The sequence below is a fragment of the Glycine soja genome, chromosome 2 (genome assembly GCF_004193775.1).
Source record: "Glycine soja cultivar W05 chromosome 2, ASM419377v2, whole genome shotgun sequence".
Taxonomy (NCBI): Eukaryota; Viridiplantae; Streptophyta; class Magnoliopsida; order Fabales; family Fabaceae; genus Glycine; species Glycine soja.
In genome coordinates this window covers 50,689,548-50,712,672 of record NC_041003.1, presented here as the reverse complement: position 1 = coordinate 50,712,672, position 23,125 = coordinate 50,689,548, and the positions used below count along the sequence as shown (strand labels likewise).

Here is a 23,125-nt window from a genome sequence, read left to right as displayed (position 1 = left end):
TTTTTAAAAATATTTGTTATGTTTATAATAAACAAACAGTTGTCAATATTCACAAAATATATGAATTAACTTTTTAAATTGGTCACAAGGATAAGAATTGTGAAATTTTTATTGAATGTCTAAATTAAAAAATGGAAGACTAATATCATAATTTTTTTAAAAAAATAGGGGATAAATTATCTCAATTGAATAATGAAAGGATTAAAAGTATAAATTAAAAAAAAATAGATGAACCAACATTATATTTATTGAATAATTGAATAATTTCACATCTTTTGACATTCAAAATTTGATTTTTAATAAGTATGATTTTTAGACGTTAAAAATCAGATTGTAAAAAGATGCATACAAGAATCATATTCACTTTGCAAAATCCCAATCAAAGTCCCTGTATCTGGATCATTCTTGCCACCTTTTACTTGAACCAGATCTACTGTTATGAGATTTGCAATTGACATTTGCAATAAAGAATTTTTTTTTATTAAACACAAACCCAAGTGAAGTCATTGGTAGCAAATTTTTATCACAAGACACCTAAGCCCCCACATGACACCAACACTAGGGAGCTCTTGTGTCCGCTATCGTCCCACACAAATTTGAATAGGATCCACACAATCTACGACAATTGGAGTGACATCGTAAGGTGGTTCGATTTTAAGTATGAGAAATCTTGAGCGATTTTGGGAATATGCTAGGTGCACCAGCAATTAGGTGAACGAGCAAAACTGTCCTTGTGCCAAAGTTTGAAAATAAAATTAATTTAAAAAAAATTATTTCTTCCAGTAGCTTTGTTCTTTCGGAAGAAGGTTCTTTCGGTAGCTTCTCTAGAAAAAAGTTCTTCCGATAAAACAATTGTTCTACCAAAAGAACCTTTTTCCAAAAGAAGGATTTTGTTTTTAAATTAGTTTTATTTTCAAACTTTGACACAAGAGCAGTTTTACCCATTCACCTAATTGTTGGGTGCAGCAACAATGTTTCTGAGTGCACCTAGCATTTCCTGGGGGTGACTTAGTTTTGGACTCCAAATCAAAAGATGAGATGGTGGTATATACAAAGGTTTGTTACTATTTATTTGTTGTTGAATTTTTTTTCTTCAGATTATGTGTTTTTTGGCTTTTTATATCAAAACATATTAGACTTTTGTCTATCATTGTTTTTTATTTATTTTTTATTTTTTATGTTTGAATGTTGCCTGTGTATGGTGTTGTGATGTGCTTTTGAGGAAACAAATGCCAATGGCGTAGTAATCTTGATTAATTTATTTAGTGTGATGTTTTATTTGTGACGGCTCACCTCTAAGAGGATTCAGTGTCGATGAAATGACAAGTGAGTTTGATTGTGATTAATGTGTAGGTTTAAATTTAGTTTTTTAATTACTTAGAAGTTATATCAGGGCTCAATTTTACTTAAAAACCTTTTTGTAAGTTGTGGTTGTGGTTGTTAAAAGCTATCATAAATTACAAATTTCACATTTCATGTTTGGTTATGTTAATGACGTATGCGACAAAGGACTAGAAAAAATAATTATCGATTTCTAAGAATTAAAAAAATCATAGTTCATAAAAATATATTTAAACAATTCAACTTATTTGTAAAAAAAAAAAAAAAACACACTTCTTTTTAATAAAATAAACAGATTAGAGAAACACGCCGTAAAAAAAAATTCAAATCCAATCCAGTTGTTTAGGTTGGGTCGGATCTAAAGGACCTAAACCATACACCCGGGTACCCGTGCGTTTACCATGTGGTACATCTGTCTGGTTAGCTAACAATTCCTTATTACGCAAACGTAGGTTCAGGAGGCAGAGGCTCTCAACCAGCAAATGACGGAACTATGCTTAGATAGCGTTTCATGCACGATAATTCTCAAATCTCCAGCCGATAGGATAATGAATCTGTGAACGGACTGGGGACGAGATTTCAGTTATTGTCCTCGATCAGTGATATTATTAAGTGAGCAAATTTTATGATCTTGATTTTTTCTTCATCACTGAGAAGAAAATGTCCGCATCGCAATCTCTGGGCGGTCCTTCCCGCTGCGGCAGAGTTGTCAGTCCATCACTGGACAAGATAATCAAGAACGCCGCTTGGCGTAAGCACTCTCACGTTGTCTCCGCCTGCAAATCCACCCTTGACAAGCTTGAATCCCTCTCTGAGTCCGAAACGTCTCCAGGCGACACTCAATCCCCTATTCCAGGTATTTCCTCCTCAGATGCCGACTGTGTCCTTCAACCTCTCTTTCTTGCGCTTGACTCAGCCTACCCCAAGGTTGTTGAGCCTGCTCTTGAATGCACCTATAAATTGTTCTCACTCGGCCTTGTCTGCGGGGAGATCAATCGCCCTGATAACTCGAGTGCTTCACAGTCCGGCGTTGTCTTCAATATGATTGATGCTATCTGTAAGTCGGGTGGCCTTGGGGAGGATGCAATTGAGCTAGGCGTGCTCAGAGTCTTGCTCTCAGCTGTAAGATCCCCCTGCGTTTTGATCCGGGCAGATTGTCTCATTCAAATTGTGAGAACTTGTTATAATGTGTACCTTGGGGGGGTCAACGGCACTAATCAGATCTGTGCTAAATCGGTTCTTGCTCAGATCATGATCATTGTCTTCACCAGAGTCGAGAAAGACTCCATGGATGTCTTCCTTAAACGGGTTTCTGTCAGTGAACTTTTGGAATTCACGGATAAGAATTTGAACGAGGGCAATTCCATACACTTTTGCCAAAATTTTATCAACGAGATAATGGAGGCCAGTGAGGGTGTTCCTCTCAAACCATTATCTATATCACTTCCTCTGGAAGTGCAGAATGTCCAGACACCGTCGCCCAAAGCAGCGGATGAAACAGCTCCCGACAAGTTTGATAATGAAGCTGGATCTGATGGAAGTAAAATAAGGGAGGATGGGTTTCTACTTTTTAAGAATTTGTGCAAACTGTCCATGAAATTCTCATCTCAACAGCACCCTGACGATCGTATCCTCTTGAGAGGGAAAATTTTGTCATTGGAGCTCCTTAAGGTAGTCATGGATACTGGTGGTTCAATATGGCACGTGAATGAGAGGCAAGTAGTATCATACTTACTATTCCTGTACAACCACTATTTGTTGAATGTAATGTAATAATTCACACATGAACTTTTATTCTATTCAAGGGCTTTCTGAAGTGAGACTTTCACTTTTGTAGAGATATGAGGATAGAGAAACTAGTGTATTACAATTACATGCATTTTTCGTTGAGTTTTAAACTTTGAACTCCTGGCTTGTTTTGTTTTAGATGCTTCCACACAAACCCGTTGAGTTTTGAACTTTGAACTCCTGGCTTGTTTTGTTGTAGATGCTTCCACACAAACCCGTTTAAAAGTCAAAAAAGTTTTTTTTTGTGTCCACCATTCCCTTCTTTAGTTAACAAGATCACGGGAAACAATTTGGTGCAAATTTGTAGCCCTTAAGCTGTAAGGTCACTATATTTTCTTTGAAACAGTGTTTCTGAGCTTCTTGGAGAAGGCTTGGTGTGTCCTCTACTTTGGAACAAATTTGGAAATATTTGGTAAATTAAAACAAGACCTTAAAGTTTGGTTGAGGGTTTCATTTAGATAGTCCTTTGGTGTGTTTGGTTGTAGTGGAATGCTCATATCTCTCAGGAAATCTCTTTGCCCTTGAACTTGTAAGACAATGGGCTTTTATTTATGGTTTTTGTTTACTCATATCTGCTTCAAGAGAACTGCAATTTCTTATGTAAAGAGAAACGGCTCAGCCTTGCTACAGTTATTATTTTTTTTTTTTTTATCTTCCTTATTCCTTGTTGTGTCAAGAACTTTCTGTTCAGGAGGTATCTAATCCTACCCTAGTTATATTCTCCTTTTTTTCTCTAAAATAAAATTGCTTTTTCAATAAAAAAATAATTCTGTATTGTTTTAAGGAGTTAGGTAGTCTAATATGCAACATTTTTTGAATATAAGGAGGGGGAAAGTTAATTAAACATATAATGTGATAAATACACATAAATCTACCTGCTAGCCTGCCCATAATTTTTTGTCATTATTTGATGGTTCAATTTAAATTGAAGAAGTTTTGGATGTAACTTGTTTCAGCTACTGATTTTATAAATCTCTATATGATGGCCTCTTTGCTAGGTGTGGTGTTTTAAAGAATATTTCTTGTATATCATGTTCTTTATGTTGCTTCTCTGTTTATCTGCTCTTTTAATTTCAAGAAATAAATAGATGATCCTTTGATTTTTTGGTGGGGTTGTATACTAGTTATCGGAGTTAGAGAATTCTCAATTTATGACCCATCAATGTTTTCAATTGATATCCCTTTTTATGCATAAAAAGATCTTTTTTTATGTATATAATAAACATAAGATGGATGATTGTATATGGTCTCTAAACAAAGGCATTTCATTAACCACACAGTACATCAGAATCAACAACTATAAGAAAGGCTTTATCCACTAGGTTCCTGCTACATGGATCAAACAACACCATTGTGTTTTCTCAAAATCCTAGTCTTTAGAGAGGTCAGTTAGATCCAAGTTCTTTCTAGTTGTTTTGCTTTTTTTACTTTGCCATCCTTTACTTGCTATCCTCCATCTGATCAACTCTTCTTAGTAGGCCTTTTATTGGTTTTCTTTGCTCATGGCGAAACCATCTTAGGTGCAATTCTACCATCTTTTTCCTCTACATATAGTTGTTGATAATGTGATATGATCATGCTATCAAGAGGATGCAACACATTTATTCTTTTCATGTGATAAGGTCATGCCACTATGGTGGGAATTGTTGTCTTGGATAAATGCGGTGGGAGCTCTCCCGCAAAATCTGAGGCACCATTTCCTCCAACATTCCTCTTGCAGGCTGTCGGGTATCAGGAGGCATCTGGCAGAGTTGGTGGATATCCCTAACCAGGAGCATCTGGCACCATAGGAATAGGATTGTCTTCTCAAATGACAATTTCAATGCCAGAAAATTGATGGAGGATGCTATATTTCTTTGCTGGACATGGTTTAGAAACCGGGAGAAAGGATTCGACTTACCTTTCCATTACTGGTCCAGTAATATCAGGGATGCTTTTTGTAATGAGGGGGGGAGTATGCTATAGGTATTGGGTAGTTATATACCAAGTTTAGAGTCAGATGTATGGTAGCCTAATTCTTGTTAATTAACTTGTATTAGGATACCATACCTCTGCATATCTTGGTGCTGATGTGTATTTTGTGCAGTACCTCTTGTACTACTGTTTATATCTAATATAGTAGTATTTTTGCTGATAAAAAAAAAAGTTGATGCATAGCATCATGGCAGCTGATAATTATGGCTAGCCTGTTACAGAGTGTTTTTATGGAGCGACAATTCCAGAGAAGATCAAGCATGTTTTGTGGTTGTATCAACCATTAGTCCATCACACTAACGATGGGCTAAAAACCCATTTTGCCTACCCTCTTTCTTCATTTTCCTGATGTAATACTGTGACAAGCAGGATGTTTTCCCTGGTTAAGTCCAGAAGCATAATATTGAGCCATGACATTTGTTAGCTTTGCACTCATATGGTTGAAATAATTGTTTCAAGAATTGAGTTTTGGAGCAATAAAGCATTGCAATGTGACTAATATGTGAAGTCAAACAACCTTTAAATTCCCTCCAATACTGTTTTACATTTTTTTTATCAGCAAAATTAGATATATATTATAAATAATAGTGAAAGCAGTACAAGTGGTACTGATTTACATACAGCCTAGCATCAACAGGAGCAGAACTATGGTTAACTAATATAATATACAGAACAAGTATTAGGGAACCAAACACATAAAGGTGGACTTCCACTTCATGCAAGATTTTGTCTAGTTTCATGGCACTACTAGCCTTGAAAATTTGAATAAACATGTTGGAAATAGGAAAATTTTAGGAGATAAGAGCTTCTTTAATGTTTATTTTTCCAAGCAGCCTAGATACTTGGTATAGCTAGGTTCATTGCATCTTAGAAAGTAGTGCTGTAGTGGTACTTTATTTATTCTCTTGCAAATTGTTTTGGCATTTATTAACTTTTCTTCAATATAAATAAGTCCATTCTGTTGGGTGGAGAAAAGACTCAACCTCAAGCACATTCAGAAAAAATTCCTTTCTCATTTTCTCACAATAATTAATAGATGTGTTTGTAGTCTCTTGAGTGTCCTTGGATTTGCTACATTTTGTAATAGCTTGGTTCATATGATTTATATGATCTAACTTGAGGTGCAATGTAAAAATAGTAGCCTTATAGAACACACTTATCTCATTTTGTTCAATGACATTGACTTACACATACGTAAAAAGGTTCTTTGCCTAAGATCTTTATTTTCCATTTTATTTTTAATAATTTGTCATGACACCTATATTGCTTTTTGCACGGTGCAGGTTTCTCAATGCCATAAAGCAATATCTTTGCTTGTCATTATTGAAGAACAGTGCCCTGTCAGCGATGGCCATTTTTCAACTTCAGTGTTCCATTTTCATGAACTTGTTATCAAAATTCAGATCAGGCTTGAAAAAAGAAATTGGCATGTTCTTTCCCATGCTCATCCTTCGAGTTCTTGAGAATGTTCTTCAGCCTAGTTTTCTGCAAAAAATGACCGTCCTCAATTTATTGGACAAAATATCTCAAGATCCTCAGATTATTATTGACATTTTTGTCAACTATGATTGTGATGTGGATGCTTCAAACATATTTGAAAGGTATCTTGCTTCTGTAATATTTTGTTGCTCTTATACCTTGGTAGTGGTCAGTTATCAAGAACAAACATGGGCTAGTATTTTAAAAAGCAAAGATGATAATTAAACTTGTTTGCCAAAAAAAATATGATGAATAGCCTTGTTAATGCAAATTCATTGGATTTTTTTCATTTATTGATAGAAAAAAAGGATGCCTTCTAGGGTGGTTGACTAACTTTAAGCCCAGGAGTGCCCTCGAATTGTATGAAATTTAGATTTAGATTTGGGGCGGAGGTTTTGGATGTGGTTGGTGTCAAATTAGGATTGTTGAAATACTTTATTAAGGATTTGGAAGAATAAAATTAGTTATGTTAGAAATATAGTATAAAGGAGGAGGGTTGTGCTAGGCACTCAACAACTAACATAAAACATGAATCATTCACATAAGATTTTAGCTAATGCTAAGTCGTTAATTGAAAATATCGCACTATATGACTCGAGTACAGTGTCAAATGAGCTATAGTCGTTGCATTGATGCCTGAATGTAGTGTTAAATGAGCAAGAGTCCTCACATTTTCTTGGATGGATGCGGGTAAAGAAGCTAGTTTAAAAGTGCTTGATTAGGTTTGCTACTTAGAAATTGCAAGTCTATGGAGGTGGATACTGGATACCATGATTTGGAGGAGGATTAACATTATGTACCTACAAGAGGTCAAATGGTATAGAGAAAAAAAGCTAAGGAGCTAGATACTATAGGATTTAAACTTTAGTACATGGGGAAAGTTACAGGAATAAATGGTAGGCTATTATTGTAGTCAAGGATTTGAAAGATAGCATGGTGGATGTAAAAAGAATTGGGGACGAAATCTTAGCCTTAAAATTAGTTGTGGCACATGAGATCATCAATATCATCAGTGCTTATACACCACAAGTAGGATTAGGGGCACTTGTGAAAGAAAAGTTTTGGCAAGATATGGAGGGATTGGTACACAACGTTCCATAAGAGGAAAAATTTTTTCTTAGGCAAGGATCTAAATAGTGAGGCAAGTCAATTTTCAGGAGCTCATATTGGTTTGGGTTTTGGAGGACTATATGAGGAAGGACAAACTATTTTTTGATTTCTCTATGACTTATGAAAATAAGGAATGTCAAGGAAACACTCATGGAACAGCCCGAAAAGGACTGGGCTTTGTGAACCTCAGTCTGGAGAGCCTGACCTTGCAAATTGTGTGTTTGAATACACACCGGAGGTGTGCTTTTATAGGTTTAGTACATGAATTATACATAAATAGAGGATATTTTGTTTCCTCTAAATCAAAGATTACGTGCCTATAAATCGCTATTATTAATAGAATCAAAGTATTATATTCTGATTTTCAATTGTCACAAACTGATTTCGTTTTGGTAAGAAGTGTTATAAGAATTTGTAGGGATTGCAAGGTGATTTTGGGAAAGAGTCTTACTATGCAACATAGGGTTTTGATTGTTGATGTTCGTTTCAAAAGGCTTCAGCAGAAAACCTAGCAAATTACAAATCCAAAAATCAAATTGTGGCATGGCAACTTAAGGGAGATAAACATTTGACTTTTAAGAAGAAATTATTGGAGGTAGGTAATTGGGAATTAAAAGATAATGGTAACCTCATTTGGAATGAGACGTCTAAGAAGATTAGGAAGCTTGCCAGAGTAGTCGTGAGTGAATTAAAAGGTTTTGGACCGAGATAAAGAATGTTGGTGGTGGAATGAAAGTTTTGAAGAGTAGGTAAGAAACAAAAGAGTATGCTTTAAAACCTTACATGGGTGCAATAATGCAGAAAATTGGGCAAGGTATCAGAATACTAGAAATGAGATAAGTAAAAACTGTGAGTGAAACATGATCTAAAGCTTTAAAAGGCTTTTGTGCAAGGCGGTGTCTTAGAGGTGTATTATAAAACTATTCATGTGTCTAAACCTTAAACAGCTTAAGCTTTTGGAATTGTTAGTTTGCAACAAGTTCTGATAAAAGATTTAGTTATTTGGAGTAGAACGTCATGTTGGAGGCCATACCTTGGGTTTTAGGATCATACCTGTTTCGTTGCTTCTTTATTAAGAACTTTGCTTATATGGTGTACTTGGAGCACTGTCTGCTTCCAAGAGAAGCTTATAGGTCTGCAGTACAAATCTAGTAGACAGATTTTTTTATTTACTTATGTTTGTTTGATTTTGTATCTTGTTTTAGTATTTAAACTCTTATAATTCCATCAGATATTTGCAGGATTGTCAATGGTCTTCTGAAAACTGCTTTGGGACCACCCACAGGGTCAACCACTGCTTTGTCTCCAGCACAGGATATTACTTTCCGACATGAATCTGTGAAATGCTTGGTCAGCATTATTAAGTCAATGGGAGCATGGATGGACCAGCAGATAAGGATAGGAGATTTAGATCTAGCGAAGAGCCCTGAAAGCAGTAGTGCAGCAGAGAATCATCTAATACTAAATGTAGAAGAAGGAAATGCTTCTGATCACGAGCTACATTCTGATGTAAATTCTGAATTTTCAGAAGCTGCCACATTAGAGCAACGTCGGGCATATAAAATCGAACTTCAGGTATGTACTTGGCTCAGAGGATGACAAATTGTTATATTGTCATAATGTTAAGGGCAAAATATGTTTTTGGTTCCTCTAAAATTTTGAAAGTTCAGTTTTAGTCCCTCTAATTTTGAAATGCACCACTTTTTGTCCTCCAAGTGCTATCTACATCACTTTTCATCTCTCTATAAAGCGTTAACTAAACCACCTGAAGGACCAAAAGTGGTGCATTTCAAAATTAGAGGGACCAAAAACAGGCAACAAAATTTAGAGGGACTAAAACCAAACTCTTCAAATTTTAGAGGAACTAAAAACATAATTTACCCTAATGCTAAACTATCCTCTTATAATAGCATAACATTGTGTTATAATTGGTTGATTTTACCTACCCAAAAACCTGTATTGTGTCTGTACAATTCTCTTCTCTATCTCTCCTGCTCCCATGAATTGCATTTATACATAATTTCATCTTCCTGAGCTGCAAATTTTCATATTCTATGCTGATGCTTTTTTTTTTCCTGGGTTAAATGCAGAAAGGCATATCACTTTTTAATCGAAAACCTCCAAAGGGTATTGAATTTTTGAAAAGCAACAAAAAAATTGGTAGTTCTCCAGAACAAGTGGCACTGTTCCTGAAGAACACTGCTGGCCTTGATGAAACCAAGATTGGTGACTATTTGGGAGAAAGGGAGGAGTTTTCTCTAAAAGTTATGCATGCTTATGTAGATTCCTTTAACTTCAAAGGGATGGATTTTGGTGAAGCTATTCGATTTTTTCTTCAGGGCTTCAGGTTGCCTGGTGAGGCACAAAAAATTGATCGCATCATGGAGAAGTTTGCTGAGCGCTATTGTAAATGCAACCCTAGTTCTTTTAGCAGTGCAGATACTGCCTACGTTCTAGCTTACTCTGTGATAATGCTTAATACGGATGCTCATAATAACATGGTGAAAGATAAGGTTTGACCTTGCTGAATCTTTTATATTATGTCTTAGGCTCAACCGTTAGAGTACCAGCTTTGTGACATTACTTGATGTCCAATCTAGGTGTGGTTTCATTTCTATTAGGCTTAATTGGATTTCAGTAGTTGGTACATCATATTTTACTGATGAAATTTGAATATGATAATTTTAATCATTGAAAATTATCCTATAAAGGCAATGTGATTTATACATATTTATTCTGAATACAGCTTTAAAAATATCAATTATTTCTCTTTCCATTTATTTTATCTTCTTATTTAGGTGATAGTAGTTATGGTAAATTGTAGCTTTGTGTCACGGAAACACAGTGAACACCATGAGCTATCACATGTAATATCATTTTTTAAATGACTTGGATATCATTTGATTGATTATATTTCTTCTATTCTTCAGAATATCTTACAATGCTGAATATAGGTTTGACCTGAATTTGTAGTGTATATTCTATGTTAATGGCTTTCCAGATGACAAAGGCTGATTTTGTTCGAAACAACCGAGGAATAGATGATGGGAAGGATTTACCAGAGGAATATCTTGGGGCAATTTATGACCAAATTGTTAAAAATGAAATTAAAATGAATGCTGATTCTTCTGCACCTCAAAATAAACAAGCAAATAGCTTCAATAGATTGCTGGGATTAGAAGGTATACTCAATCTTGTGAACTGGAAGCAGAGTGAGGAAAAAGCAGTGGGTGCAAATGGGCTTCTCATTCGGCACATTCAGGAGCAATTTAAATCTAATTCGCGAAAATCAGAGTAAGCTAAGACATTGCTCAATGTTTGGATTTTTATTTTGGGCTTAAATATCATTTTGGTACCTTACATTGGGCCTAATTTCCTTTTGGTTCCCCAAATTTAAAAGTGATTGTTTTCATTCCCCTAATTTGGAAAATAGCCCACTTTTGGTCTTGTCAGAACATGGGTTATATGAGCTTAACTCAATCCTACAAAACCGGCTTGTAAGGTGAGGATTGTTCCCCACTTATATAGTTTATCTAGACATTATTTTTAGTTGATGTAGGACTTCAACATGGCCCCTTTTGCCCACAGCTACCCACCATGTGGGACTTTCAACACACACCCTCTATCAAGGGCTGACCACAATTTAGGTGGCTTTTCCAACTGGTCCTTATCAAGGGGACTAAAATGATTGCAAAAAATATCCGTAAGGACCAAAAGAGGGTTATTTTCAAAGTAGGGAGCAAAAATAATCATTTTTAATTTGGGAAACCAAAAAGAAAAGAAACTTGGCTCAAATTTGGGGAACCAAAAAAATATTTAAGCTTTATTTTTATTATTATTAATTTTTTTGGAAGTGTATTTGGTTGCAAACTAGACCTGCTGAGCCTTTTCTTTTTCACAATGTTTTGTTTCTTTGATTTATATAGGCTTTGATTTGGCTGGATGTGCTACTTGATATCTTTCAATGGATTTTTTTTTAAAATTTGTTTTATCTAAAACATTTTTGAGAGGATTTAGAAGATTTAGTTAAAGGAATTTTGTAATGAGTAAATATTTTCCGAGGAGGTGATCTAGTTGGTCACATGAATGATTGTCTAGAGTATAGTAGTGGGTAAAACATTTCTAGATTTTTCTTTAGCTTTCAATTTTGCAATAGCTAACACTTGTTTTAGGTAATGGGAGAACATCTTATCACATACAAAAGTAAGGTGACATGCTTCCAATTAGGAAATCAGATAGAAGCTTTTGCATGGATTGCAAAGTCATACTTACTTGGAGGATACTTGTCTACCCAGCATAGAATCTTGGTTATGGATATATAACTCAAGAGGAGAGTAAATAGAAATGGTTAAGATAGGGTTTGAAGGATAAAATGGTAGCAATTGAAGGGAAAAAAAGGAGTTTTGAAAGAAGTGTTTATGGGGGGAGGGTTCTAGGAGGACGGACGTATATCCCATGAGGTATGAAAAGGGTGTAGGAGCATAAATGGCTCATTGAGTTGTTTAACAAGATTATGAGATTGGAGATAATGCTAGATGAGTAGAGAAGTACCTTAATCTCTATGCCTGAAAAGAGTGACTTCTAAAATTGGTCTAATTATAGAAATATGAAGCTCATGAGCCATATTATGAAGCTACAAGAGAGGGTAATTAAGCAATCATTACAGAAAATGAATTTGGTTTTATAGATGAGGAGAATTATTAAGCTCATGAGCCATATTATGAGAGAAGTATAACAGTGTTTTACTGTAATGTTATGTGTCAATGTAGACCACACCTCATGCTATTTATAATATGGAAAAAGGAATCAGTATTGATTACAAGATCAATCAATTACCGATTAATAAGGAAACTAAATAATAATTAATAAGGGAATTAGGGAAATAATCTCATACTAAACTGCTGTAATTAAAACATATCAAATCATATATTTCACACCCCCCTCAAGCTTGAGCATATATGTCATATGAACCAAGCTTGTTAAAAATGTGGTAAACCCAACAAAAACAAAAATGAAGATGGTTCTAGTTGTGTGGTTGCGCAAAAAACCTCGGCGACAGCCAATGAAGGCTCACAGTTGCGACGGTGTTCACCCGTGAATAAAGCAAAGCACGCCCTCAGGTGGAAGGAGGTGATTCCAATGTAACGCTCACCAGAGATGCATCACGCATCGTGTGCGTCAACTTCTCTTGCCGTTGCGTGGGGTCACTGTGGCGGTGTGTTGAGTTGGCTGCCCATGTGGATGGCGTGGCATTCTTGAAAGGTCGTTGATGCAAACCGATAAGAGGGTGGCACACTGGTTGCCAAACAAGCCCAATAGTGGGCACGAGTACTGTTTGCCCGCAAAGAAAGTTGCACACACAAATGTATTTGTGCGAGGGACGTTGGTGAATGTCGTTGCAAAAGCGGAGTCCAAAGGAATCTTGGTAGCCATGAAGGGAGAGACGACGGTGGTCGTCGGCGAAAGGATGCCGTGATGGCTGCCAAACAGCAGCAAAGGTGTGTGGTATTGCACGCATGTTTGTGAAGAGAAGGAATATAACCTTAGAAGGGTGGAGAAAGGTACACCGGAATGTGGAAACAGTCATCGGAAGACGTGAGACAACTAGAAAGGTCCACCGGGGACAGTAGGTCCCCAATGAAGAACAACTACTGTCCTCGGTGGAGAACGACTTTCGTTATTCCTTTGTCAAGAATAACTTGAGCTCTGATATCATATAACAATGTTTTATTGTAGTGTTGTATGTCAATGTAGACCACACCTCATGCTATTTATAATATGGAAAAATGAATCAATATTGATTACAAGATCAATCAATTACTGATTAATAAGGAAACTAAATAATGAGTGATAAGGGAAATAATCGCATACTAAATTACTGTAATTAAAACATATCAAATCATATATTTCACAAGAAGAAATAAATGAGAAGCAATAGAGGAGGTGACAAACTTTGGAAGCTTGACTTTTGTTTAAGTAGAAGGGAAATGAAGTATATAAAATGTAAGTTTGGCTAGAGGCACACTAATTCTAGTATGGACATGAAATTTGGAGACTATAGCTTACCGCAAGTCATAGGTTCTATAGTTGAAGTATCTTGGTCATCATACAAAAATGATGTGGAAATGTAAACCATAGAATTCAAGTGGGATGGATGAAATCAAGGAGTGCTTTAGGTGTTATTTGTGATAGAAAAGTACCACTCAAGCTTAAGGGAAAATCTTACTACATAACTATAAGACTTGTGATGTTGGGGAATGAAAGCCAACAAGGAGAAAATCTCAATATTGTAGAGATGAGAATGATACGATGACATACAGACAAGTTTGTGAATGAATGCATTCTAGAGAACATTGGGGTAGCACATATTGTTGAAAAGAAAAGATGGTAGGTTCTTGCTTTAGGTGGTTTGAGCATTTGTAGAGAAGACCTATATAAGTCCCAATAAGGAGAGTAGATCAGATGGGGTGTAGTTTGATAGTAGAGAAAAACCAAGAAACGTCATTGGAAAAACTGTTAAGAAAGATTTAGATTTAAATAGTTTGTCTATTGATATGATTTATGAGAGGATTTTACCTTTTGATTCATGTAGCTGGCCCACCCGGTGGGAAAAGGCTACAACTATTGTTATTTATTGTTTATATATTTATGGTCGTGTACTGGCTCTGCTTCTTACATCCTTTCCATATGTGCATTTTCCTTTTCCTTTAAGGCTTAGCTATCTTCTGGATTATAGATTGCACAAATGATGTTAATCTTTCAATGCATTTCATAGTTTAGACATTATATTTACCTGTTATTGCAGATCTGCGTATCATGTTGTCACAGATGTGGCTATACTGAGGTTTATGGTGGAAGTTTGTTGGGGGCCTATGCTGGCTGCATTCAGTGTAACACTTGACCAGAGTGATGACAGGGTAGCTACTTCTCAATGCTTACAAGGATTTCGACATGCTGTGCATGTTACTGCAGTGATGGGTATGCAGACTCAAAGGGATGCTTTTGTTACATCTGTTGCCAAATTTACTTATCTGCACTGTGCTGGAGATATGAAACAGAAAAATGTTGATGCTGTCAAGGTAAGTGAATCTTTATTTTGACTGCCATGGACATTACTCAAATCAAATCAGTCACACACCTGTATTCTCCTTTTGTATTTATAATGACAATTGCTTATTGCACACCATATATTAATGTCATTCTAGCCATATTGTACTTATATCAAGAAAGCAGTGATGAATGGGTCACTTTGATTTTATTTGCTTAATCCTTTGCATGAAAATAGAATGTGATTAGTACATTTTTTTGTGTTTATCATGTGAATGAGCCACTTGATTTCATGTATATGTCATTTTAATATCTTTTAAATCTTATTTTTGTACAGGCGATAATATCAATTGCGATTGAAGATGGAGATCATCTGTATGAAGCATGGGAACACATATTAACTTGCCTCTCCCGAATTGAGCATTTGCAACTGTTAGGTGAGGGTGCCCCAAGTGATGCAACCTTCTTCACTTCAACTAATTTTGAAACGGAGGAGAAAGCACTGAAAACATTAGGTTTCTCTTCTTTTAAGAAAGGAACACTCCAGAATCCAGCCATGGTGGCTGTTGTTCGTGGTAGTTCATATGACAGTACAAGTATTGGGGTCAATGCTTCTGCAATATTAACAACAGAACAGATAAATAATTTCATTTCAAACTTGAATCTACTGGACCAGATTGGGAACTTTGAATTGAACCATGTGTTTGCTCATAGTCAACGGTTGAATGGAGAAGCAATAGTAGCATTTGTCAAAGCACTTTGTAAAGTTTCCATTTCAGAGTTACAGTCTCCAACAGACCCCCGTGTATTTGGCCTCACTAAAATAGTAGAAATTGCGTAAGTTTCTTTGTCCTTTTTATGATAGATGTTCTCTTTGTGCAATTCATTCAGATTTCTGAAGTAATAATTTTCTTGACATATGGAGCTTTCACAGTGAATATAAACCACGTAATTTACACTCAGACATTGCCCATTTTGTTTTATATTCCTTATTTGTACTTTTTCTAGTATGTTTTGGTATGAATATGAAATATCCTAGTATATGAAATTATGAATTTTTACAATTTAGAGAAAGAGAGAGAGAAGAGAGATTGAGAAACAGATTGTTATTCAACCTAACTGAAAATAGTTACAAGAGTTTATATAGTTGACAGTGAGAACTGTCAACAATCCTAACTCACAACTAACTTCAGCTAACAAACTAACAACACCTTACTGTAGTAAGTAAAAATAATTGAGGTACAGTATACACTTATACCCCCCCACAAGCTCATGAGGGGTTGGAAGAATGAGCTTGGATCTGTACAAAAGAAAAGTATCAGGAGATAAAGCCTTGGTCAAAATATCTGCCAGTTGATCAAGAGCAGGCACATGCACCACATTGATTTGCTTGGTGAGGACCTTTTCTCTGACAAACAGATCCAACTCCATGTGCTTAGTTCTGTAGTGAAGAACAGGATTATGAGCCAAGGAGACAATACTGGTATTGTCACAAAGAATAACAGGAGTGGTGTGAGGAACTTGAAGTTCAGAAAGAAGGGACTGAATCCAAGTGACCTCAGCTGCTATGAGAGTCATGCTCCTATATTCTGCCTCTGTACTAGAATGGGCAACCACTGACTGTTTCTTGGACCACCAAGAGATCAAATTAGGTCCAAGAAAAATAGCAGCTCCAGATGTAGACCTCCTTTCATCAGGATCAGATGCCCAATCTGCATTGCAATAAGCATGAAGAGGAAAGGGTTGCTGCTGGGAAGCAGCCTGGAAATGCAACCCTAAAGAAACTGTACCCTTGAGGTACCTCAGAATTCTCTTCACTGCTAGCCAATGTTGGTCAAAGGGCCAAGCCATAAACTGACGAACTTTATTGACAGAAAAACTAATCTCTGGTCGAGTGATGGTAGCATACTGCAAGGCACCAACAATAGATCTGTTAAGAGTTGGATCAGACAAATTCTCAGAACCAAACTTTGTGAGTTTACATCCTCCAACCATAGGAGAAGATATAGGATTAGACTCGTCCATGTTGGTCTTGGTCAAGAGATCACAAATATACTTGGACTGAGTTAGAATAAGAGAACCATCTTTCTGCCTCTGACTTCTATTCCCAAGAAATTGTCCAATTCACCAAGATCCTTTAGAGAGAAGACAGATTTGAGAAACCAGAGAATGAACTAACTTGCTGTTATTGCTAGTGATGATAATATCATCCACATATACTGAAATGTATACAACTGACGTGCAATCCGAAATATTTATGTTAATTGTTATATCTCTAACTCTAACATACATATTTATGTTAATTGTTATATCTTTTTGAATGAGGGAAATGTTACTTGCCTGAAAGGGGATCCTTTGTTGATTTAATTAGACCTTAAGAAAGGGATTGTGATTTTCTCTCAGTCATGTTCTTTGTAGCTCGTAATCGGTGATTCCAAGTTATTCTCTTCTCTTGCACATTTATGATTAAAATTCTAATGATCATTCAATCTACTTAAGACTAGAACATGGTTGCATTTGCAGGCATTATAATATGAACCGCATCAGATTAGTATGGTCTCGCATATGGAATGTTCTCTCAGATTTCTTTGTGTCAGTTGGATTGTCAGAAAACTTGTCAGTTGCAATCTTTGCAATGGACTCTCTGCGACAACTTGCAATGAAATTTTTGGAGCGTGAGGAGCTGGCTAATTATAACTTCCAGAATGAATTTCTGAGACCATTTGTGATTGTTATGCAGAAAAGCAACACCACAGAAATTAGAGAATTAATAGTTCGTTGTATTTCACAGATGGTCCTTAGCCGTGTCAGTAATGTGAAATCTGGCTGGAAAAGTGTTTTTATGGTAATGTTGAAGTTGGCTTGATATTCTCCTCCCCCCCCCCAAGACATGGTTTCAGACCATTTGATAAAAAAAATTGAAATTGCCAAATGTTGCTCAATTGTTTTTATTGACAAAAGTGAAACAAATTGAGGAGGCACATTTGTGATTGTTTATTATTCTTTTCAAGATTACATTTGATTACTTGCATACACACACATGCATTGAAGGTAAAAATGCATATAACTGTTTTTTGGTTTTTAATTCATTATTATTGGAACATTTCATTTTATTATTTTGCTGGCAATTTAGATAATCTAAACAATCTTTCAGGAATGAATATTCATAGTCAAATTTTAATCCCTCTAAAATGGCTTGTTAAAAAGGAAATGAATACAAAAAAAAAAGACATCAAGGATGCACATCTAGTCAAACTATTGAGGGTTTTCAACAATCTAAATGCAACACACAAATTTAGTGTACCAGAAAATTGTTAATATAATGACATTTACCGCCACGTTCAGATACGGGCTTCATTAATTTCCCTGCTTCCTTCCTAAGCAAGAAGAAAATGCACATGTCATTTGTTAGCATTTGTGAGTTGAGACAATGGAACAATCTTGACTTATCTTGCAGTGTTTTTGGTTCTCAGGTTTTTACAGCTGCTGCAGCTGATGAGCGGAAGAATATTGTATTATTAGCATTTGAGACCATGGAGAAAATAGTGCGTGAATTTTTTCCTTATATTACTGAGACAGAGACAATGACCTTCACCGATTGTGTCCGATGCCTTTTGACATTTACAAATAGCAGATTCAACAGTGACGTTAGCCTCAATGCAATTGCGTTTCTTCGTTTCTGTGCAGTCAGACTTGCTGATGGAGGACTTGTTTGCAATAAGAGCAGTGTTGATGGCCCATCAGTTGTTGTAGCAAATGGTATTTCAGATTTACAAGCTCATACTGATAATGATGATCATGTCTCCTTTTGGAATCCTTTGCTATCAGGTAATATGCATTTAGATGATATGCCCTAAGATATTTGGTACAGTGGCCAACCTACCTTCATGGTGGACCAAAAAACTTATTCTTGTCCAAGAAATGTATGTATTCTGTTTGATTGATTGATTACATAAATCTCAAATGTCTATTGCTCACATTCCTGTTGATGCTGCCCTTTATATAAAGTATGTTAAGCTTTGTATTAAGTTTTTGTGTTAAAATCTGGAGCGATGATTGCTGCATTTTGTCAACAGAGTTGCTTTCACTTCTCTTGTTGGATGTAGCAAATAAGTGTACCTCTAGCTCCTAGTTAGTGTCAAAAAAGCAAACATAATAGTGATTTAACCACATTTTGTGCAGCAGTGAGATAACATAAACTCCATAAGGATATTTCAGGCCATTTTTCCATAACTCTTGCCTGTTCTTTATACTTTAAGTTAATATTTTTATATTTTCATTGAAGGGTTATCAAAACTAACTTCTGACCCAAGATCAGCTATCAGAAAGAGTTCTTTGGAGGTGCTTTTTAACATTTTGAAGGATCATGGTCATCTATTCTCCCACACGTTTTGGAATAGCATTTTCTGTTCTGTTATTTTCCCTGTATATAACTCAGTATCTGGAAACAAAGAGATGAATCTACAAGAGGCCCATTGTTCACCTTCTTTAGTATCTGTGCATACCGAAGGAAGCACATGGGATTCTGAGACTTATTCAGTAGCAGCAGAATGTTTAATAGATTTATTTGCCACCTTCTTTGATGTGGTGAGGTCTCAGCTACCTGGCGTGGTATCAGTACTGACAGGGTTCATTAGAAGTCCTGTTCAGGGTCCAGCTAGTACTGGAGTTGCTGGATTAGTGCGTCTCACAGGTGACCTTGGTAACAGGCTTTCAGCAGAAGAATGGAAAGAGATTTTTCTATGTTTGAAAGAGGCAGCTATGTCAACAGTGCCAGGATTCATGAAGGTCTTGAGAACCATGAATAATATTGAGGTGCCTCACATTTCACAGTCTTCTGCTGACTTAGAAAGTTCTTCTGATCATGACTTGACAAATGATGAATTTGATGATGACAATCTGCAAACGGCCACATATGTTGTGTCAAGAACGAAGAATCATATTGCTATGCAGCTACTCATTGTACAGGTTTACTTCTTGCTCGTTTTGTATGTGCATAAGTTAACAATTAAAACATAAGCACTAAATTTCCTAGTATTCAATCTACATGCATCCACTGATTTTGTTTTATTAGTTCTTTCATGAAAACAGATTTAAAGACATATATAGTGCAGCTTGATATAAATTTCACCTCTGAACGAGTTCATTTTGATGGTATATATCTTTATATGTTCTACTTGCAGGTTGCAACTGATCTGTACAAAAAGCACCAGCAATCCTTATCTGCAGCCAGCATCAAAGTCCTTATTGAATTATATTCATCTATTGCTTTACATGCTCGTGAGATGAACAGAGAGTCAATCCTACTGAAGAAGTTGCAGAAAGCTTGCTCTGTCCTGGAAATATCTGGCCCTCCCATGGTTCATTTTGAAAATGAGTCCTTCCAGAATCACCTCAACTTTCTACAAAATATACATCTCCATGATCATTTTGTGCATGATGAGATAGAGCTAGAACAAGAGTTAGTTGCTGTGTGTGAAACCGTATTGGACATATACCTAAATTGTGCTGGTTCCAGTTCCACTTTTCACAAGTCTGATACCATGCCAGCGCCACATCGAAAACTCCCTCTGAGCTCTGCAAAGAAGGAAGAGATAGCTGCTAGGACATCTTTAGTCATCTCAGCATTGCAAGGATTGGCTGGTCTGAAAAAGGATTCATTCAGGAGGTATATTCCAGGGTTCTTTCACTTACTGGTAGATCTCGTGAGGAGTGAACACACCTCTGGAGAAGTTCAACATGCCCTGAGTAATATGTTTCGTTCATCTGTTGGCCAAATTATAATGGATTGAGTTTTAGCTTTGGCATACTGTTTTTGGACGTTGCGAAATATCAATCAGCATTTTCCTTATTAGCTAAAGAACGAGCCATTACATGGTCATATCTTGATTTACTCACCATTGTTGTGTAGTGTTACTCTTGATTTTTTGTGATTGTCTGTGCCATTAATGTAAATGAGAAATTTATTTCAAGCAGAACTTGACCTGACTTGGGTATATTTACTAAATGAGCTGTCGAGGACTTTTCAAGACTTCAGTGCTTTGTTCCATTTCACCAATGGAGATTGAGTCTTAGTGGAAGGAGCTAGTCTCTCATAACCTTGTGACTTAAGGTTTGAATATCTGTTGGGAGAACATGCATGTGAGGAACCAAAAAAGTAGTCTTGTTCCTTTCAAGTGTTGTTTAAAAGGTTGTGACATAGGAATTAAGATATATAATTAATATTCTTTTCTTTAGATTGTTAGATACTTTTTTATTATATTATTTATTTATCTTATTCATTAATTTTTCTATAATTTATTTTTCATTTATCTATTGAATTCCATGATAAATGTGTAAGATGATTAAAAGAAAAAGATAAATATAAGGATACAAATAATAAAAGAGTAAGGAAAGTTTTGAACTTTTAAAATGAGATAAAAATGAACAAAAAAAAACTTAATAAAATTGACACTTGAAAAAGAGCAACGATAGTATTAGTAAAAAGGATAATATTTAAGTAATTTAAAATCCTTTAGATTAAATAGAGTGACCTATTCGAATATATTATTGTTATTACTATTATTTGCTTATATGTTACCTTCAGGCATTATAAAAAAAAACTGTTGCCTCCAGGCAACGATTAAGAAACCTAAAATAATTTTTTATTTTATTTTTGTTTATATGTAGAAGTGTATCTATTGGAAGCAAAAGGCTTCCAAGTTTGTTATCCTAAGGTAAGGAAAATTATCTTTCTTTTTTTTTGTGTATGTGTTCGTTTTGATGATTTAAAATTATCTTTCTATTTCTTCAAATAAAAAGTTTTTGTATAATTTACAATAATTTTTTGAAAAGCAGTGTTAGAAATGAAAGCCAATCAAAACTAGTTTTCAGAAGATTTTTTTTAAAGTGAAAAAATTGTAATTTATCATTTTGGAAATTTATATTATACTATTTTTAGTTAATTTCATTGAAAAGATTTTTAGAGTTTATTTGGTGTTTATAGAAATTTTGATCATATTGTTTGGTGGTGGTATTATTCAATACAGTATCCTATACAACCAGAAGTTGTTTAATTATATTTAAAACAAAAATAAAAAATAAAAATTTTGAATTCAGAATAGAAAAGTTGGCTCCTTCATGTTACCAACCCCATTTGCTCTCCATCGTTTTCTCATCGCAGCTCCGTCCTCCGCTTCCTTCGGCAACGTCCGACGACTTCCTTCTTCAACTTCGATTATTGTCAACGATTGAACAAAGACATTAGAAGGTTTGCTTCTGTTGCTTTCGCATTAACTTGGGTTGTTTAGGTTTTAACCGTTCCATTTGCTCTGTGTAGTTTGGTCTCTGCTTCCTTTTGCAACTTCCAATTTGCACTTGCATGTTCGACTTCGAGCGTTGTCAACGGTTGAAGAAGCACATTAGCAGGTGCGTTTTCTCTTTCTTTCGTCTTTGTCTTGTTTCCCTCTTTTTTGGTTCTTTCGTTGTTATTGTTTTGGTAGTAGGGCTTGCTGCAATAATCGTCGAATGAACGGATAAATGAAGTCATTCATGTATGGTTTTGGAAAGAACAAAAAAATGATTATTTCTGCACTGCTGTTGTTTTCAAAATGGTTATCAACTCTCACTTCGTGTCATTAGCTGAAATGTTGAATGGTATAGTGAGGGAAAATATTCATCCCCTTTTTGGCTTTTTTTGCCTTCCACTTTACTGGGATGGGGACATGAGATTATCACAGTTTATCACCTTCGTTGTTTTTGTTGTCGTCAAGTTTATCACTGCTTGTGTCCTCTTTGATATTGCTTTATGTCACATGGACAAAGCATTCACAAAATTCTGGACCAATTGAAAAGCATTCCAACAAACTTAAATGTTGATGTTCTTAGACAATTATGGTTGTACACTATTAAAAATAATGGATTTTTTGGTATTCAAAGGGAGCTTTTATGGCTTAATTTGATATTTCTTTATGGCTCATAACACTTTTTCATTCAAAAAAATTAAGGAGCCTATAAAGAGAGACGGGGCATAATACCATCCCACTAATCCAGAAGCCCTGCACAGAGAAGTTGCAACTATTTCTTTATGGCTCATAACACTTTTTCATTCAAAAAAATTAAGGAGCCTATAAAGAGAGACGGGGCATAATACCCTCCCACTAATCCAGAAGCCCTGCACAGAGAAGTTACAACTATCTTGACAGTTATTAGCAGAAGCAATAGGTCAGTGGAAAGGCCTTTAACAAATGGCTGAGATTCTAATAAAATGTCAACATTCTCAAAACCCCAGTAGAGGATTTCTGGATATATCAATGCTATCAACCCAACTGATAAGCCTCCCAATACAGGGAATGAAGATCGTGGAATTCCAGTGGCCTTGTGCAGATTGTCAACAATAGTCAACATA

The 23,125-nt window shown here is 35.6% G+C and overlaps 1 protein-coding gene and 1 long non-coding RNA gene across 3 annotated transcripts; both read left to right on the top strand.

The window, feature by feature from the left end:
• Positions 1-1,760: 1,760 nt before the first annotated feature.
• On the top strand, positions 1,761-20,983 carry LOC114404147 (brefeldin A-inhibited guanine nucleotide-exchange protein 1-like). Of its 2 annotated transcripts, XM_028367253.1 has the most exons (11): positions 1,761-3,056; positions 6,387-6,704; positions 8,934-9,267; positions 9,783-10,205; positions 10,694-10,986; positions 14,498-14,771; positions 15,077-15,576; positions 17,263-17,584; positions 18,213-18,567; positions 19,025-19,707; positions 19,923-20,983. In XM_028367253.1, the coding sequence occupies exons 1-11, from the start codon at positions 2,002-2,004 to the stop codon at positions 20,529-20,531; spliced, it is 5,166 nt and encodes a 1,721-aa protein (XP_028223054.1). In that variant the 5' UTR covers positions 1,761-2,001; the 3' UTR covers positions 20,532-20,983. The 2 variants fall into 2 exon arrangements, with proteins under 2 accessions (XP_028223054.1, XP_028223058.1); XM_028367257.1 differs by lacking the exon at positions 1,761-3,056 and having other exon boundaries at positions 6,539-6,704; positions 8,924-9,267.
• Positions 20,984-21,803: 820 nt separating this feature from the next.
• LOC114404142 lies at positions 21,804-22,674 on the top strand. The gene is made up of 2 exons (XR_003664834.1): positions 21,804-21,988; positions 22,058-22,674. It is a non-coding gene; the product is annotated as an uncharacterized LOC114404142 (long non-coding RNA).
• Positions 22,675-23,125: the final 451 nt, after the last annotated feature.

Excerpts from the sequence above, each read along its gene's own strand:
- LOC114404147 (XM_028367253.1), top strand. The coding sequence starts at position 2,002 with ATGTCCGCATCGCAATCTCTGGGCGGTCCTTCCCGCTGCGGCAGAGTT. Across the intron at positions 3,057-6,386 it reads ATATGGCACGTGAATGAGAG|GTTTCTCAATGCCATAAAGC; the intron begins GCAAGTAGTATC and ends TGCACGGTGCAG. Across the intron at positions 18,568-19,024 it reads TTGGAATCCTTTGCTATCAG|GGTTATCAAAACTAACTTCT; the intron begins GTAATATGCATT and ends TTTTCATTGAAG.